Source organism: Lissotriton vulgaris, chromosome 6 (assembly GCF_964263255.1).
Source record: "Lissotriton vulgaris chromosome 6, aLisVul1.2, whole genome shotgun sequence".
In the NCBI taxonomy this organism is placed as follows: Eukaryota; Metazoa; Chordata; class Amphibia; order Caudata; family Salamandridae; genus Lissotriton; species Lissotriton vulgaris.
This window is the reverse complement of record NC_141694.1, coordinates 475,497,547-475,516,214: the sequence shown is the minus strand read 5'-3', so window position 1 is coordinate 475,516,214 and position 18,668 is coordinate 475,497,547. Positions and strand designations below refer to the sequence as shown.

The 18,668-nt window shown below is 44.2% G+C and overlaps 1 protein-coding gene across 3 annotated transcripts in view; it reads right to left on the bottom strand.

Annotated features, from left to right (window-relative positions):
- Positions 1 to 18,668, bottom strand: part of ADGRB3 (adhesion G protein-coupled receptor B3) — a 1,725,994-nt gene that overhangs the window by 361,518 nt on the left and 1,345,808 nt on the right. For all 3 annotated transcript variants that reach the window (XM_086926462.1, XM_086926464.1, XM_086926463.1), the window contains exon 19: positions 4,831 to 4,933. In XM_086926462.1, coding sequence (XP_086782588.1) covers positions 4,831 to 4,933 — 103 coding nt within the window. The remainder of the gene's footprint in view (positions 1 to 4,830; positions 4,934 to 18,668) is intronic.

Genomic DNA, 18,668 nt, shown 5'->3' with positions numbered 1-18,668 from the left:
TGGGCATCCATGTGCTTGTGGTGACAAGGTAGACAGTGTCTATGGAAGACATTTAGTCAATGTGGCATTCAATTACTGAGATTAGTTTGCAGGTGATGAGTTTATGGGTGAGCTTTGAGAGACATACACATTGAAAACTTAGCTGGATTCATGCAAGAGTTCATTATAAGTATTCTTTAGTGTTACACCCTACTAGGTAACTAATGATATGGCTAATTGATGGTTGGAGTTTGCTTAATTGAAACCAAAAGAGCGAATTGGCCTACATTAAGAACAGTCTAGCAAGAGGTAGAGCAGAATAAAACTGGAATGCTTTTCAGCTTTTTCTGGAATGTAGTAGTAACCTTGCCAAAATAAACAACTACATAGTAGTTGATGAAAAATATTGCACTGAAAATGTGCATATTGCTTCGCAGGCACCAGTCACATGATTGCATAGCACCTAACTTTAAGGATTTAAACCAGTATTCACCCCTCTTATTCAAAGATCTATGTACGAAGGATTTCCAACTTGAGAAAGTCAAAATTTGTAGGTTTTAGAAAATAAGTTTTTAACTTATTCATATATATGGAAAATAGGTCTCCCCCAGCTCCTTCATTTGCAGCCCTTGTGGAAATTTGGAACTTCAATGTGATGTCCCACAATGTTAGAATCAGTTACGTCCGGATTATGATGGCGTAACTTTAGCAGTGCAGTTAATTGTGTAGAAAACTTTGCAAATATTTATGAAGACCCACAATGGGAAATGAAATATTTACATTCTTTGTGACAAATCGCCACATTTAAGTGATATCGTTGTGTTATAAAGTGCGTCCAAATTAATACACATATGGCCACTGTAGATGTACATACATCTATGGTGATCTACTTTGAATGCATAGGTAATACTTGAGCAATCCTCATTCAAAGCTCGTCACGATCACTATGGATGTCTGTGTGCCTGAGGTGGCCATCTTTGAATGGGTTTCTTCAACCAATACAACCTTGTTTATTTTTGCCTGTGGCACATGCAAGCATATGCACTCACGGGCAGCAAACAAGAAATTAGTAAATAACCAATTTAAGATGGACATCGACCAATAACAAAACAAATTACAAAAAAAAGCGAAAGCGGGCGTGGAATAGACCTGGCAAGTGGGGTGGATAGGAGAGGTCTGGGAAGCAAGAAAGGGATAGGGCACATATAAAAAGCAAGCAGGATGGGGTGGGGCAGGGTGGGTGAAGCAACAGACAAGCTAATTTGGAGTCAATGAGAAAGCAGCAGAAGGAGCAAGGTGGTAGGACAAAGCCAAGAGATAAATAGCACATGGGAGAGAGCAGGAAAACACATGTACTCACTAGGAGTATATAGAGGAAATGAAACATTTAGCTCCCTTAAGTAAGCAAAAGAAGCACTAGAAGAATACAAGCCAACCAAGTAGAATACTGTGACATCGAAATGTTCCTTGACAGAACAAGCACTAGAATACCGACTCAGCAGGAGACAACTGATATAGACAGCACAGCTCTCCAATCATGAGCAAGGTGCTGACCAAAAGCCCAATCTATGTATATTGGAAACAAAAGGTCTGGCCAAAAGAAACCTAAAGCTACAGTAGTCTTGAAAAGAGTCCCATCAAGTATGCAGTAGAAAGGTTAGAATTCATCCAATCAGAACAATGTGAGACCGACATACTCCCAAGAGGGACAACACAAGAATGGGGAGGAAAGCCTAGTGAGGTAGACTTCAAAGTCAGACAATTGTGCTGGGGGTTAACGCAAAGCCCACTTAAGGTATATGTCATGAATTGGAAAGAATAGGCCTCCCAACAGACAGCTTAAGCCATCTGTGTCCGATACCTAAAAATGGGGCGCACACAATCTTTCCACCTGCATTTGTACTTTGCACTAAGTGCAAGAGGGGTGTAAAATATCACTGTTTTAGCTATGAAACAGACAACCAGCAATGAAAGAGTGGTGAAGCAGTGCACAAAATAGATGCAAGTACCGTTATAAATATTTTATGTGCTGGAATTCCCAATTTATACTGACAGATTCGAAATTCTGAAATTCTAAATAGGGGTTCAGGCTTCTCTGAATATTAAGACATCATTCTTTGATTGACAAAATGTGAAAGTTCAGGTACATTACACTTTCAACAAACATTCTAACTGATGCCAGGGTTACACATTGTCTTATAGCATATTCATAAGATGTATTAGGTCAATGTGCCAATGTCCATTTTACCATAAAACGTGCCCATTTGCAGAATGATAAGCCAAGGAAATTGGTAGCTTCTTTAGGATGAATATCATTGAATCATTTTTGTCTCAACCCAGAGTGGCTCAACTGGTCTGTAAAATTCACAATTGACAAGAATCATGTGCGACCTTAAAAGACCGGAACAGTTAGGTTTATATATTAAAGTCTGTCAACCACATCCATCCCCAATTCCTTCTGATGATCAATGATTATGCTGTGGTTTATGTGCACTTTTAAAATAATGCATATTCTTGAAATTGGGTATTGCCTTAAAACTCATTAAACTCTCTTTTAAATTGTGATATACACATTTCATTCACAATCTCTAAAACTGTACATTTACAGTTTGGTGGAATAAGAAGTGCTGTTTGTAAGTGGATGCACCTAAGTACACAGTGTAGGAGCCCATACAACAAGTCATTATACTCTGCAGTAGGCCTTCTTACTCCTGTGGCAAAGAGTGGGTGAAAGGCAGAGCGAGGATAATAGGCAGGCAATAGGCCATGTGAGAGTGCTTGCTCAAAAGAGTAACAGGGTAATAGGGCTAACAAGGGGACAGAAAAGGGGAAGTGGGTCAAGTGATTTTGTGGAGGCACTGGTGGCGAGAATGGAAATGGGTAAAACGGCATGGAGAATGGTGAGATATTGGGAGAGGCCAGGGAAATGAATATTAAGGGGGTGAGTTCTGACAGGGCTTAGTGAAACGGCACTAGGCATTTGAGATTGTGCCACAATCCACCCCCATTGGGAAAAAAACACTTGGTAGTATCATGAAATACAGAGGTGCCTCCAATGTGCTTATCTTTATTCCACACTTTGTCAATTGTCTGTTTCACATGCAGAGAAATAAGTGCTGGGAACAATTGATATTCCTGCTTTTCTGTGAAATACAACCTCAAAGAAGAAGGGAGGTCCTGAAAGTATAATGCGGCGATGACACAGTTGATGCTAAGGACATAATTAGGGTTACTGCTGTCCCATTGCTTTGGTATATCTTGCTTCAAAAACTAGGGCATTGTTCACCAGTTTTAAGGATATTAAATGATGTGATTTTCTTGAAATGTGTATTGATATTCAAGGTCTTCCTTAAAACAAACTGCACACGAAAATGTTGTGTCAAAGTTAATTAAATGGTATAATGGAGGCATAGGCATATGTTTCATTTAGTTTAGCATTTGTATTATTGATAAAATATACAGAGCTTTGGTTTCTTGAACCTTTCAACGATACATTTGATGATCTCAAGCTTTTTTCTGACAAATCCATACAAGGAACAAATATTTATGACATGATTCCACTTGGTTCTACAGACTACCAATGATTTCTTTGCCTTAATACGTGTAATCCTAATTTCAAATTCAAATCCCATGCACTCAACAAGATACTTAACGTAGAGGGGAATGTTAGCCTAGCAACTCAAGTTGGAGGCACTTGATAGCATACAGATGATCTGCACATTTCAATGGGAGCAAATAAGGATGCATTTTTAGAAATCCTTGTTCATAAAGATTTAAACATCTCACTATCCTGAAACACTTGGCATTCACATCATCACATTTTTAGAATTCATGTAGCATTAACATTCCTGCCAGAACTCTGTTGTGCTGCCAAACAATGCAATCATTGCTTGCATCTTTGTTAAAGGGTGTGCTGCCACAGACAATGTTATCTTTAAGAAACACATGGATCAATGCAACTTCATTAGCACATTTTCATACTCAAGTGACATTCTCTCCCCCCCCCCCCCCCCCCTGTTATTTTTAATGTTTCATGGTTGAGGGCACCCGTGCATTGAATCCTTTGAAAGAAAAGTTCAGATAGTTGGAGATATTTGTAAAATTCCACAAACTCACATCAGTATCAGTGGAGTTGAAGCTCAGGGGACTGCACAAAACAAAACAGTTCAAAACAGTTCAAACTTCGTTTTTTCATACATTGCATTACTTCACTGCCAATCTAAACGTTCCATCAGATGAGTCTGGGTCATTTAGACACCGATTCATGCTCAATCTATGACTGTTCACATCATTAAAACCCTGAAGCAGGACAAAATTAGTGTTTGAAAAACACTTTACAGTAAGGTGTCTGAAGGATTTAGGCTATTCTACTGGAGTTTATATTAGGAATGCTACAATAAAATGGCTGAAAAAAATTACTTTTACTTGGCTTTTGGGATTTTTCGGTGCCTTGAACTGTACTTTAACTCTACGGGTACTAGTGTGAGTTTATGTAAATTTAAAAGGTTTGTTGAGGTCCCTGTGCCTCAGAGAAGGTTGGTATGGGGCGGGAACAAAAAAGGGAGGCATGACTCGGGGATCACAAAAAGTAACACATGCTCAAATATATTAAGGTTTAAATCTGGTTTCCAGATTCAGAAGGCATGATGAAAAATTAGGTTACACTATAGGGAAGATGCAAATGTGTAAACCTAAATCAACATATTTTATATTGCTCATTTAACTTCTAGCCACTGACATTCTAGCATAAATGCTTTGTAAAGTCTGTTTCAATTAATAACAAACACAAGACATAAATGGTAGGTTTAACAAATATAAAACTGAGAATAATGAAAAATATATCAACCATACCTTGTTATGTGTCTGAGTTTGCCCAACTAGTATTAAGATGTTTGATGAGATGATAGATAAACAGAAGTTTATTAAAATAATCGACCTTTCAGACCTGATGTACCTGTTTAAATGATAAAATCAGAAAACTTAATTATCCTTTGCTGTTAAACAGATAATTTAATATAGCTTATACATCAAGCAGCACATATGCATAGAGGACACTAAAACGCAGTATAAGGTTCCAAAATAGTGCGAATTGTCATTTGGGATTGTGCGAATGAGAAGAATGTGAGTGAGTAGGATTCTAATTTCTTCTAAATATAGAGAATCTGGTAGCTCTTAGCACTGCAAATCTTGTGGCCATGCTCTAGTGATCTGTATTCATGCCAATGCCACATTACATGTCTGACAAGCATTGGCATCAAATATTTAGGGAGCTGTAAATGACTGCAAACTAGGCACCACTGTTGCCTTCACATATCCGTCGCACGCCATCGACCCTGCATTCATAAAGACATGAGAACACACTTCTTCAAAGAACCCCTCATGCAGAACAAATCCAGGTCCCCGCATAACCACTTACAACATCTCCACTGAAATGACGCTTCGTATCCCTCACGCGCAGGAAAGCTATTGGAACAATAGTACAAAGTACAGTGCTCTGCTGCTCTGTGGTTAGGTTTTCATTTTATTCTAATCCTTGCAATGGCATAACGCTTAAGAAATACATGTTCACATCCCTGAAAATACCAAGTTCTTCGTAATCGTGTAAGAAGCATATGACAATCAGTTGGAGCAGCAACTGCAAAATCTCAGTGCTCTTGAGATTAACTAGTATGGATTGTACCTCTTCCCAATGTCGGGGCTTATTTACAAGGACCTTGCTCCACTTTTATGTCACTTTTCCTGTTAAAAGTGACGCAAAAGGGGTGCAAGGGGCTTTATGGCTGAGATACCCGCCACCCCCTCTCAACACAATCCCCAAATGAGGGAAACCGGAAACAGTTTTTGAAGTTTTTGGAAGTGGGAGGGAGTGACCCTCCCGGCCGTATTTATTAAAACAAAAAATTAAAACATTTAAACATTAATGTACAATTTCATACCACACTGCGATGTTTGGCTAACCTTAACAGATTCTCTAATACAGAGGTTCTCCTAGCCGATCTAACATCCTACAAAACATTTACTTGAAATATTGAAATTGTACATCCTAACGTTTAAGGGCCAACGGCAAGGTCGTAACCGGTGTCAAGATCCCTAACCAGACATACCCCCCCCCACTTGGGAGGGGCGACAGCACTGAGGCGTACTCACGTGCAACTACTACAATTTCCCTTGTCTTGACGGGGGCACTTATCAACTCGACGCCAGTTAAAGGTCGTTCGAAGACTCGTGTGAGGTATCTAGAAGGTATCGTAGACCTCCCCCCAACCCCACACAACTTACCGCATCTGCCGTCGCAGATGTCACTGGCCCCGGGAAATTCCCCAGGAGGGGGCTGTAACCCCTCCTACACAGGAAGGGGCCTTGACCGCCTTTCCTCTTCTTCCGGCGACCCATCCTTAGAAGGGACCGCCTCCCCGTTGAGGGGCCAAAGGCCACCTACCCCGAGCGCTCCCATCCGTGTTGGGTGACGCCCACTCATAGGGATCTTCCAATTAGTGCTCACCGATCATGACCTTACCGCCTACCGCCTGACCGAAATAAATACGACAAGTGCTAACTAAACGAAACTACATTGGCCACTATGACCGAAAAACCTGTGTCTAAATGGACCTTAAATCCGACATTCTTTAATCACCAACTTGTAACATTATACCAATCTTTATTGCACATTAAATATCAACATAACACCAAAACAACCTGAAAACGAAATAGAATAACTGATCAACTTTATTAAAACAACTAGCTGTCCTCAGGGGCTGGTGGGTGGGTCAAAATTGGCTCTTCGTTCCGTCTCGAGCTCACGTGCAGCGGGGAGGTGCAGCTTCAGAGCACAGGAACAAGAGGATGTCTTCTGGTCTTGCGTCTCTTTTTATCCATCTTCAGGGCGGGCGTAAACCCGCCCCTGCCTGCCCCGAGGGCGTGGCCGGCGGCGTCCGTGTCTAGGCCAGCCCACTCAAGGGCGGGAAAAAGCGCGCCCCGGCTACGCCGCTTCGGGCATACCAGCCGAGACGCGCCTCCCGCCCAAAAATGTCTTCCCGGGGGGATCGAGGCACTCTGCCATACGTTCGGGGGGACCGAGTGGTCGCCCCTTTCCATATGGCTGAGATACCCGCCACCCCCTCTCAACACAATCCCCAAATGAGGGAAACCGGAAACAGTTTTTGAAGTTTTTGGAAGTGGGAGGGAGTGACCCTCCCGGCCGTATTTATTAAAACAAAAAATTAAAACATTTAAACATTAATGTACAATTTCATACCACACTGCGATGTTTGGCTAACCTTAACAGATTCTCTAATACAGAGGTTCTCCTAGCCGATCTAACATCCTACAAAACATTTACTTGAAATATTGAAATTGTACATCCTAACGTTTAACCTCTTCGCCGCTAATGACAAGGGTAACTCGTCATGGACTTTCCATTGATTTCAATGGAAAATCAATGAAAAGAAAAATATTGCCTTAGCAGCCAAGAGGTTAAGGGCCAACGGCAAGGTCGTAACCGGTGTCAAGATCCCTAACCAGACATACCCCCCCCCACTTGGGAGGGGCGACAGCACTGAGGCGTACTCACGTGCAACTACTACAATTTCCCTTGTCTTGACGGGGGCACTTATCAACTCGACGCCAGTTAAAGGTCGTTCGAAGACTCGTGTGAGGTATCTAGAAGGTATCGTAGACCTCCCCCCAACCCCACACAACTTACCGCATCTGCCATCGCAGATGTCACTGGCCCCGGGAAATTCCCCAGGAGGGGGCTGTAACCCCTCCTACACAGGAAGGGGCCTTGACCGCCTTTCCTCTTCTTCCGGCGACCCATCCTTAGAAGGGACCGCCTCCCCGTTGAGGGGCCAAAGGCCACCTACCCCGAGCGCTCCCATCCGTGTTGGGTGACGCCCACTCATAGGGATCTTCCAATTAGTGCTCACCGATCATGACCTTACCGCCACAGGCCGGATAGTTGACCGGCTATCCGGACCCCCCACAAAACTCCTACCTAAAGGTCATGTTTCAAAGATTTCAACCATGCTAAGAGGTCTCCTAAGAACAACTCATTCCCCACCCAAGACAAATGCACACCATCCCCCGAATACATACTGTCATCATTAATACAGCTATGAGAAATAGAATGCAATGTCCTGGAACGGAACAACCTACTCACTTTATTGTTAAGCTTTCTAACAGAGTGATTCAAAGCAGGTATAGAGATAGCCCCCCGCCACACCTTTCGTGGAATCAAATGGGACCATGCAATCGTGCACCCCGGAACTCTCCTCGCGAACCAACTTACAGTGGAAAGCATTGCCTCCAGGAGTAGTCGTCTACCGATGGTGACCAAATCATTGCCCCCGACATGCACTATAACTATAGACGGCGGTGACCTTGTCCGCCCTAACAAACCCTCAAAAAATGTTTGAAACTGGTCAATACAGAGACCGCCCCTTCCGTAGAAGGACATCCTGTACCCGTATTCCCCAGCTACGTGAATCATGTCACCTGCTTTGAATACGTCTGCGGCACGCCTCACGTATGAGTGGCCCACGACCCACACCTCCTTTTTCACAGCCGGTGATGTTTGACCGCTGGCCCGGTGTAAGGTCGACTGCATAGTCCGCCCCGCCTCGTAGGCTTGCGTAACTGAAACCAAACAAAAACAAGAAGCGTGAGTACAGAGTACATAATTACAGCTTCACAACATGTGCAACCGCACATATCTTTTATAACCATTGGAGGACCAACGCCCCATTCGTTTCACTTGCTCAACATTAAGACCCCTGGCTGTAGCTTCCGTAGCAGCCCCTATCCGAAAGGAATGGGTCCCAAATTCGCCAGGGTTCAAGCCCGCAGCGGCAACTGACATCGCAAGCACCCGCTGAAACTGAAATTTCGTCAGTGGGGTGGCATCCGCGTGTCTTAACAAAGTCCCCCCCCATGATGCCACCCTTCGTGCTAGGTAATCTTCTAAACACTTTACCGGACATATGGAGGACCCAGGAATCCTGCGTATGATGACGCAGTCACCCATCCCATCTTGGTCAGTCTTAGACCTTACAAAGGAGACAGTCATTGTTTCTCCCCTGATCTGAACGTGTTCCCGGCACAAACCCCCCGCCACATCCAGTCTGTTCCTTGCAACTAGTTCGCTTACTCGCATTGCTCCGTGAAATGCTAGCGTAAACGCGGCTCGGAACAGCACTGCCTCAAACTGAGATGAACATGTGGCAGGAAGTGTAGCCAACAACTGGGACAATCTATCCAAACCTATCGGGCGCCTTTCATCTACTCTGCGACCCTCAAGGCGTTGCCACCCACGCAGCGCTTTCTGTACAACGAAAGACGCTGTTGGGTCCTGGATAGCGTGTGCTCTGGCAATAAAGGAAATGGCAGCACGATGCCTCTGGGCCGTAGCCACCGATTTCCCAGCCCTACGTAAGGACATCAGGAAATTCACCACCCATTCCTCATGACCCCAAAGTCGCTCTCTATCACTCCCCAAAAAGGCTAAATAGGCCCGAAACGCCCCTTCATATGCCTTCCTCGTCCTTGGTGCTAGACTCTCTCCCACGAGGTGACGAAGTTCGGGGCACCGAGAGACCAGAGAGCTTCGGTAAAGGGTGCCGGCTCCGGGTCCGCTGAGGGAAGGAAACCCGAAAAAGCCTGCATTTGAAAACGAGACAGTGCGTCAGCTGCCTGATTCATCACCCCTGGCACGTGTTTTGCTCTGAATAGCACGTTCAATTGCATACATAGTAAAACAATTTCTTTAAGCAGTCTTAAGATCAGTTTACAACGTGCTGCCTGACTATTGATGCACTCGACCACAGTCATATTGTCCGACCAAAATATGACCGAGTGATTTTTGAACCCATCGGGCCATGTTCTCAAGGCCACCAAGATGGGAAACAGTTCGAGGAAAGCAATATTACTCGTCAGACCCCTCTCATCCCACCAAGTCGGCCATCTTTGTGCCGACCATTTTGTGCCGAAGATGGCGCCAAAACCTATGCTTCCCGCCGAATCTGTCCATAGCCCCAGCTCCTCAGAAGACACGGCTGGTTTATTCCAGGCGATTCTACCATTGAAATCCGCCAAGAATGCTAACCAAATACGCATGTCCTGGCGGATCTCGGCCGATAGTCTCGTGCGATGATGGCCTTCTTTAAGGCCGACCATCGCTTGGGCAATAGAACGGGAAAAGGGGCGGGCCATTGGTATCACCCTCAGGGCAAAATTCAACTGTCCCACCACCTGCTGTAATTGTTGCAGCGTAACTTTTGATGCATTTATACACAGTTGCAGCGCAGCCCTGAACTTCAACACTTTCTCGGCTGGCAAACGGAAACACCCCTCAATGGAGTCCAACTCGATCCCCAGAAACTCGAGGCAAGTCGTAGGACCCACTGTTTTACCCGGCGCCAATGGCACGCCTAACTGTTTCATCAACACACAAAATTCGGCCAAGGCCCGGCCACATTCAAAACCCCCGGCTGCCCCAAGAAATAAGAAATCATCAAGGTAGTGCATCACATTTTGGAAACCCGTTTTCTTTGTGTAGACCCATTGTAGAAAACAACTGAATTTCTCGAAATAAGCACAGGATATAGAACACCCCATTGGCATACACCTATCCATGTAATAACAACCCTGAAACATGAAACCTAGGAGACGCTGGTCGTCTGGGTGTACCGGGGGTAATCGGAACGCTGACTCGATATCTGACTTCGCCATCAGCGCCCCGGGCCCCAGGCGATTCAAAATGGCTACGGCCTCATCGAAGGATGCGTACCGCACCGAACACACTTCTGGATTGATTGCCTCATTTACGGAAAGACCTCGTGGAGCTGATAAGTTATGAATTAGTCGGAACTCTCCAGGGTCTTTCTTGGGGACTACCCCTAAGGGAGAACAAACAAAATTCTGGACTGGGGGTACACTAAACGGGCCAGCGACCCGACCTCGAGTCACCTCTTTTCGGATCTTATCCTGTACTACGGTTGTATGCTGCAGGACGGAAAGTTGGTTCTTACACTTATCCACACCCTGAAAGTCCCCTACCGGGATGCGGAAACCATACGAAAAACCGTTTCGCAGCACCCCAGCAGAAGTACGATCCGGGTAATCACTGAGCCAAGGGATCATTGCCAGGGTGTCAATGGGAGTGGGTAAAGGCGCCCCTCGGACTATATTAGACCTGTTTGGCACCTCCTCTCCCCCCGTTATCACCCGTTCTGGCTCTGCACGAGGCCTCAGGATGGGACGACCCACAACCACTACATTCATGTTTGAATTTACACGATCCCTGCGGTCTCGTACATTTTCCTCTGTTGTAATTAAAACAGAAACCCTTTCTTCCGGTATTGCCGGCAGGTTTCGAGTGATCGTCGGTCCCCGAACCTGATCGAAAGGGCGTCCCCGCATATTGTCGGGAGGATTCACCCACATTACTTCCTACCAACGGCATTTTTAACATCCCTGACTCCTTCATTTTATCCCAGGTCAAGGCATCATAACAATCCCAGGTTAAACTTTTATTATGCTCCTTTTCCTTTCTGAACATATTATCGTAACAAAACCAATGATTCCCCTGGTGCGATGTCGAGTACCCCATGATTCGTGATTGGTAGATTGGGAACTCGGAAAGCAACTCAGGCCTACGTTCCCCCAGGATTGATGTAAAGATTCCCCAGGCATTGCCCCAATTGGCGATATTCTCATTCACTTTAAAGGCGGCCATTTTTGCGCGCCAAACACTCGGATGCATTAGGTCCTTCTGACTCTTTACATGCTCCACCTCATAATGATCCACAAGTAACGAAAAAATGTTCACATACTCCCCCGCCCAAATCTTTTCCTTAATTGCCAAAGGAACATGTTGCCCCAACTTTTCTCTCCGAGAGGGTGTTGACTCATCCCTCGCGATCGGCAATGGCCGCTTACCTGCACCTGACGCTGCCTCTGTGGTCGCAACCGTCCCTGGTGTCTTGTCCCCCACTGCAGCCGGCACGGGCACCTTGGCTGCTTCCCGTTTCTCACGCAATTGCTTAATCAGCTCCTGCGCTTCGACAGCCGTGGCGCCCTCGTTACCTTTTCCCAACCACGCTGCCAATTGTGCTGCCAACTCGGGCGGCATATCATCCTCGGACACGGGGGTGATCGGATTCCCCTTCTCTGGCACGGGAGTTGGAGCCTCGAGCGGAGCACTGGGACCGGGGATCTCCTCTCCCGCTGCCCCCCTCCTGGGCCTCTTGTTTTTCCCTCCCGGGGCTGCTCCCGCCAAAGGACGTTTTGGACCCCTTTCCTCATTCTTGTCCACCCGCTTCCTTAGCTCGGACATCTCCTTCATGAGAACACGCAGCATCTGGTCGGTATTCATGCGCTTTCCAACCTTCTTCGGCATTCTCCAATAAAGTAACTGAAAAACAAACAAGAACGATTAAAACGCTCAAAATTGGCTCTTCGTTCCGTCTCGAGCTCACGTGCAGCGGGGAGGTGCAGCTTCAGAGCACAGGAACAAGAGGATGTCTTCTGGTCTTGCGTCTCTTTTTATCCATCTTCAGGGCGGGCGTAAACCCGCCCCTGCCTGCCCCGAGGGCGTGGCCGGCGGCGTCCGTGTCTAGGCCAGCCCACTCAAGGGCGGGAAAAAGCGCGCCCCGGCTACGCCGCTTCGGGCATACCAGCCGAGACGCGCCTCCCGCCCAAAAATGTCTTCCCGGGGGGATCGAGGCACTCTGCCATACGTTCGGGGGGACCGAGTGGTCGCCCCTTTCCATTAGATCTGCCCTAATGTATGCAAATTCACCACCTTGATTAGTTGGTGCGGGTATTTTGTCCATGCTTAATTTATGTTAAGGCTACTCTTTTTATCATATTACATAATTTTTAGAAGATCAATATTCGCATGACAGTTATGCAAAAAAAGCATATTATTGGAGAGTGAAGTTTCTGAAGGAGAGAAGAGATGATGTCCCTAATGACTATCAATACAATATACGCAATGCTGTTCCATTTGAGAAACTCATTTAAGCTTTTTCTAGCGTCATCCCTCTTGTATTACTGAGCCTTTTCTTTAGGTAACAGTGTACCACTGAAAAATCTTGTTTTTAATAGTGTATTCTAAACACACACATGTGTTATGTGAGATAAAACTCGGGTTAACTGTGCCAGCATATTCAAGATCAGGTAGAAAGCACCATAGCTACAAAGACAAGCAAGAGGGCATCTCCAAAATATTGTTTCACTTACATGTTGCAGAGGAAATTAATAACATATCATCTGTCATGTAAATAGGGTCTCCACATGATTACAAGACGAATATTAAAAGTTAACTTCATAGGGGACATTTCTGGGACAGACGAGACCGGTGTCACTTCAAAGGCTCCAAAGGGGCACAACTAACATTGTGTGGAGCATTTTGTGCACCCACTAAGAATGTGCAAGTCAGTAATGGTGATAGGTAGCAAGACTTCACTATGTGTTGGAATCCTAATTTCACCTCTTGGACAAACTCAAGATCTATGTAAGAAAATGCCTCTTTTTGTATGGTAACCCCCACGTTTTTGAACTGAAGCTGATACTTGTTTTGACTCTGCACACCATGGCCCATTGTAAGTGCTCTGACTCCTCGAACATGATGAAATTGGCTTTATCCCTGACTCAAATTTTTAAGTTACATATAAGTCACTAGTATTTCGTTCAAAAGTGTACCCAGGGACTGTAATGTAAATGTCACTAGATGACTGGAGCACATATAATGCACATAATCATGTAGCAGTACAAAGCATGTCTCCAGGAATGCTTCTGCATACTGGGTCTGCAGTATTTAAACTGACTATGCCATCTGACAAAAGAAACCTTTTGCCAGGCCTAAGCCTTTCTTTTTATTACTTATAAGTGACCCCTAAGTTAGGCCCTAAATGCCGTAGGGCAGAATGCATGGTTTTTAAAAAGTAAGCCATGTATATTTATTGTGTTATATATCCTGGCAGTGAAAAGTCTCCAAAGTTGTTTTCACACTGTGCAATGCTCTTTCTCTCAAAGAAAAACAGTGGGTCACATTATAACAACTTATAATGCTTCACTTCAGATTAGCTAAACAAATGACTCAAGGACTCATGTTAATAGTAATAAAATCCAGCTAAATGGTCAATTTAGAATTTTGAATTCTATATTGAAATTACCACATTTACAAAATTCCAATTTTCCTGCCTGAGCATATGGATTTTTTCGCCCGTTTTCCCTGTCACCCAAGAGCAGAACGGCTCTTTGCTTCAAAGTGAAGTGGCTCCCAGATATGAGACAAAGGGAGTGGGGTTGACTTTATGCTGATAGGATGGTCCTCTGGACTTTGTCTCAGAACCTATTGAACCACAAAGGATGTTTAGCCTTCACAGGCAAATGTAGCTTGGACCTGGGCCTGCCCTTTCTATTGTCCTGATAGCCAGCCAGGCACCACTTCCAGTGGGATAGGTGGGAGAGAAGCTGCCCCTAAAACCAATTTTGAGTGACTTCATAAGGGGGTTTACTCATTTTCCTGGCCACACCTCTAGGGTGGGCACATAAGCTCTGTATAAGAAACGAGCGGTTCTGCCATCTTGGTTTTAGGTAGAAAAGGGCATGGTGGGACAGTTTACAGTAAAACACACAGGAGGTACTGCAAAAATGCATAGGGTCACTCCTGGGAACGTTATACACATTTTTTAGGGAGTAGCCAGGAGTATACTCCACCCACAGACTGGCACTGGGCATAATTGTGGCACTCCAATATGAATACTACTTGACTTGTGGAAGATGGAAGAAAGGGTGCACCTGCTGTTGAGACCTGTGAGGAGAACCCCAAGGGAAGGGCCTGCTCTAATTTGTAGACAGGAACAGGAGGTGGACTCTATGGTTCAGTGTCTGATCTGACATTAAGCTACGGGGAAATAAAGCTGCAACAATCCCACTTTCCTGAAAAGCAGATTGAAGCTTGACCTGTGGAAACGATGACAAGATGTCAGGCACAGTCCAATTGAAGTTCAGAAAAGTTGGGAGGACAGTCTCATATTCGAATCTATACCGGTCTTATAAACGGAATCAATACATTAACCTTTGACCAGAAAGAAATCAATACATTAACCTTTGACCAGAAAGAATTTCTAAGGTTATATGAACCAATGTTGAAAGACAATATTTGGCAAAATAGGATAACACTAGCAGCATAACACTTCTAAGGTTGGATATCTGATCTCCAGCTTTGAAAAAGGACACTGAAAATACTCGGGGGCATATTGCCAACAACTAGCGATAATTTTTGTCTCTAACTTGTTTAGAGACAAAAATTATCGCCGCACATCAGTGATTTTTATCGCAGATAAACCTTGCTATTAGCAAGGTTTATTGCAAATGCGATAAAAAACGGCCGCAATGCATGAATATCGCTGAAAAGTCAGCGATATTCATGCATTATCGAGCAAATGCTCTTAGCCATGTTATCCACCTCCCATTGGATAACATGGCTAAGAACTGCTCAGGGCAGGTGTTAGCTTTTGGAGATATTCGCGCTTAGCGCGAATATCTCCAAAAGTTGGTAATAGGAGATAGCGATGTTAGGGACTGTTTCCAGTCGCTAACATCTTGGCACGCCCACTTTGCATGTCATTAGTGATAAATATCACTGACATGTAAAGCGGGGCCCAAGATGGTCGCTATCTCCTATTAGCTGTCACTAACTGGTGTTAGCGACAGCTTGGTAATAGGGAGATAATTTTATCTCCGCTTTCTTGGCTTTTAAAGCCAAAAAAGCGGAGATAAACCCCCTTGATAATATGCCCCTCAGTGGTGAGAAGGGATTTATCTACACTTATAGTTAATTTCTAGTACTGGGCTAACTGCTGTGCTTCCTAAATCTCTAAAATGGCAGCTACAGCATACACTCACATGATAACTGAAGCTGTGAGTCAGTTGTGCATGTTTACAATATCTAGGGCAATTTTAATTTCATAAACCAAATGTAAAGGGAGGGAGCGTGCTGAGGGAAACTTAGTGTATGTGCTTCATGTCTGATACTGTCTGCTAGTGCTTAGAATTATTGCAATTAGCACCTATACACAAATAAATAATTAAAATGTAGCATATGAAGATGAACTTACAATCAGTAAAGCACAACACAGCTGGGCATATGACAAGGGAATTCGAGGTATATTTTACATCTGGCCTTGAGACAGCTTTATCTGCCTCACCAGCCATACGTGTTTTGTAAGGTGCATGCAATACAACAGAAACATAATTTCCCCCATTGCACGATCATGTCAAGTCAATTACACATGTTTGTGCTTATTCTCATACAAGTTAGTTTAAGATCCGTGCCCCATACTCATACATTAGCATATAATGCACTTGCCTTTCTCACAATGCCTAGAGGGCTCACAAGGGACCACACTTTTCCATGATGGCGTTACATCACTATTGGTATTGGATTTACCGACCTCTGCTGGTAGACATCATTACAGGGGATCCCAGATATCTCTGGATCTCGGCTGAAGTGGTAGCAGCACAATGCCTATCTCTGACTACGTGCACCCTCCCAGATCTCTCATCTAGTCTTCACTTCTGGTCCCTGCCAGTAGCAGTGCTAATGCCTAAACTTTCTATAGTTTCTAGGGGCATCTTGTACCTACCCTAGCCGTGAAAACAATGGTGTTGGGTGCAAGTTGTCTCCTACTATAATATTTAATTTGTCAAAAATGTTTCCCATGTATTGATTTATTGCTGGGCATTGCTATGTTACATAGAAAAAAGAAGCCTCTGGTGTATTACATCTTTGACAATGTTTGCCTATTGTGAGTTCCTGGCACTGCATGATCAATGGGGTATTGTCTATCCCACAGAGATATTTAAAATGTGCCAGCCAGTGTTTACCATTCGCCGACACATTTTGTGCTTGTGAGCAGCAGTAGGTCGATAGGTAGTACCCTAAATCTTGTCCTAAATCCTTGGCGCAGTTATCTTTCACCATGACACCGGCCTCACAATAAAAAAGAAATCATAATAAAAATACAAACATATTTAAATGTATATATGTGTTCTAGTCAGCCCTATTTATCCATTGATCTTTTCAAGTGTCATTCAGATTTTTCTTCCACCCACCACAGCCCACACAGGGCCCAAGAGTCAGCCCAGTCATCCATTGGCTGTGTTGTGCTGTGCTGGGAGTGATGTCATTTTGCCAGATCGTGTGTACACTTCTGGCTGAAAAGTAGTATGGTTTGGCACCAGAAATAAAGTGAATGGACTGCTGGGTCATTCTAAATTTTTTGCATAGCAAATGTGTTTGCAAAAATAAAATAAAGATTAGCATATTTGCTAAGGCCAGACCTATTGCCTTTGCCGACACTTGTCAAAGATTCTACCAAATGTGCGTGACTCTGAGCACTGCAATTTTCTTAGTGTGGAGCGTTAAAGCTGGGATTAAAACAACTGGTAGTGGTGGAAACTATAAACTGAAATGTGACCCAGGAGTTTTGTTATCATTGTCCACGGAGAGTCAAAGTATAGCTGGCCCTTGGAAAAGGCAATAGATTGACAAATCCTCTCACAAAGACGAATTTGCACTGGAATGCTGAAGAGTGTATGGAAGGCATTCACAGAAGTCTCATATTTCTGTATAAATGAAAAAAGTGTTCCATGATTCCTGCCTAGTTCATTGTTACTTGTAGCCAGAGACACAAAATGGATGCTGAGGATAACAACACAGAGGCACATCCATGAGAATTTATTTGATCCATTTCACAAGCAAAATGCATATACTGGCAAGAAAGACATGGTACTTCTGGGGTGTTAGAAATTAACATCCCAGAATATATCAGAGAGACATTTTACTAGTTTCTCTCTTTCTCCAGACTATAAAAGGGGGCTATAGTACAGCTGAATGCACCTCGAAATCCAGAGGGCCGTCTCTGTTACCAAACGATTAGAAAGAGGATGGGTTGAAAGAAATAATTAACTGAGGGATGGAGCAGCTAGATATCATAGGTGTAACATGAGGCTATTGAAACTAGGCGCACAATGCCGCTACCCTACTAAGGAGTGCTAAAACGGGTAACATGACACCTCACAGACTCGCTAGATTCACTCCAGTAGAAGATGGCTGGGTTTGCAACAACTGAGCCGGGTGCCGATAGAACGTAAAGAAGAATGGCTAGAATAGGAAAATAGTGTTTTTTTTTTAAATATATTGTAATGCCAGGGAAATGTATTGAAGGATATGGTATACTATCACTGCCATAAGACACAGTGAGAAATGTGACGATGTCTTGTCTCCCCAGAGATACGAAAGAGGCAGTTTTCTCAGATTATTGACAATGCCATCGATCTCCTAAATTTGCCAATGCACCAGGTCAGCCATTTTTGCCTTCTTAAAAGACATAAAACCGGACAAACCAGGTTTCCAGATTGTCAGTAAACTATGGGTTTATGTGGCATGTAGGGCAGGCAGAGGTACGTTGATGTCTGATAGTCCGCTGGCCTAGGTCAACCGGAACATAGCCCGTTCTAAACCACCAACGTTTCACATCTTCAATGCACCTAGAGAGGAAAAATGTCAAAGGCAGTCTAAAGGAAATATACTAGCATTTGATGTTACAAGGTAAATGTAATAGGCCTGGGAAGAATTTTAATGATGCTGGAGTAATTGAAGTAATTTTACTATTCATGTT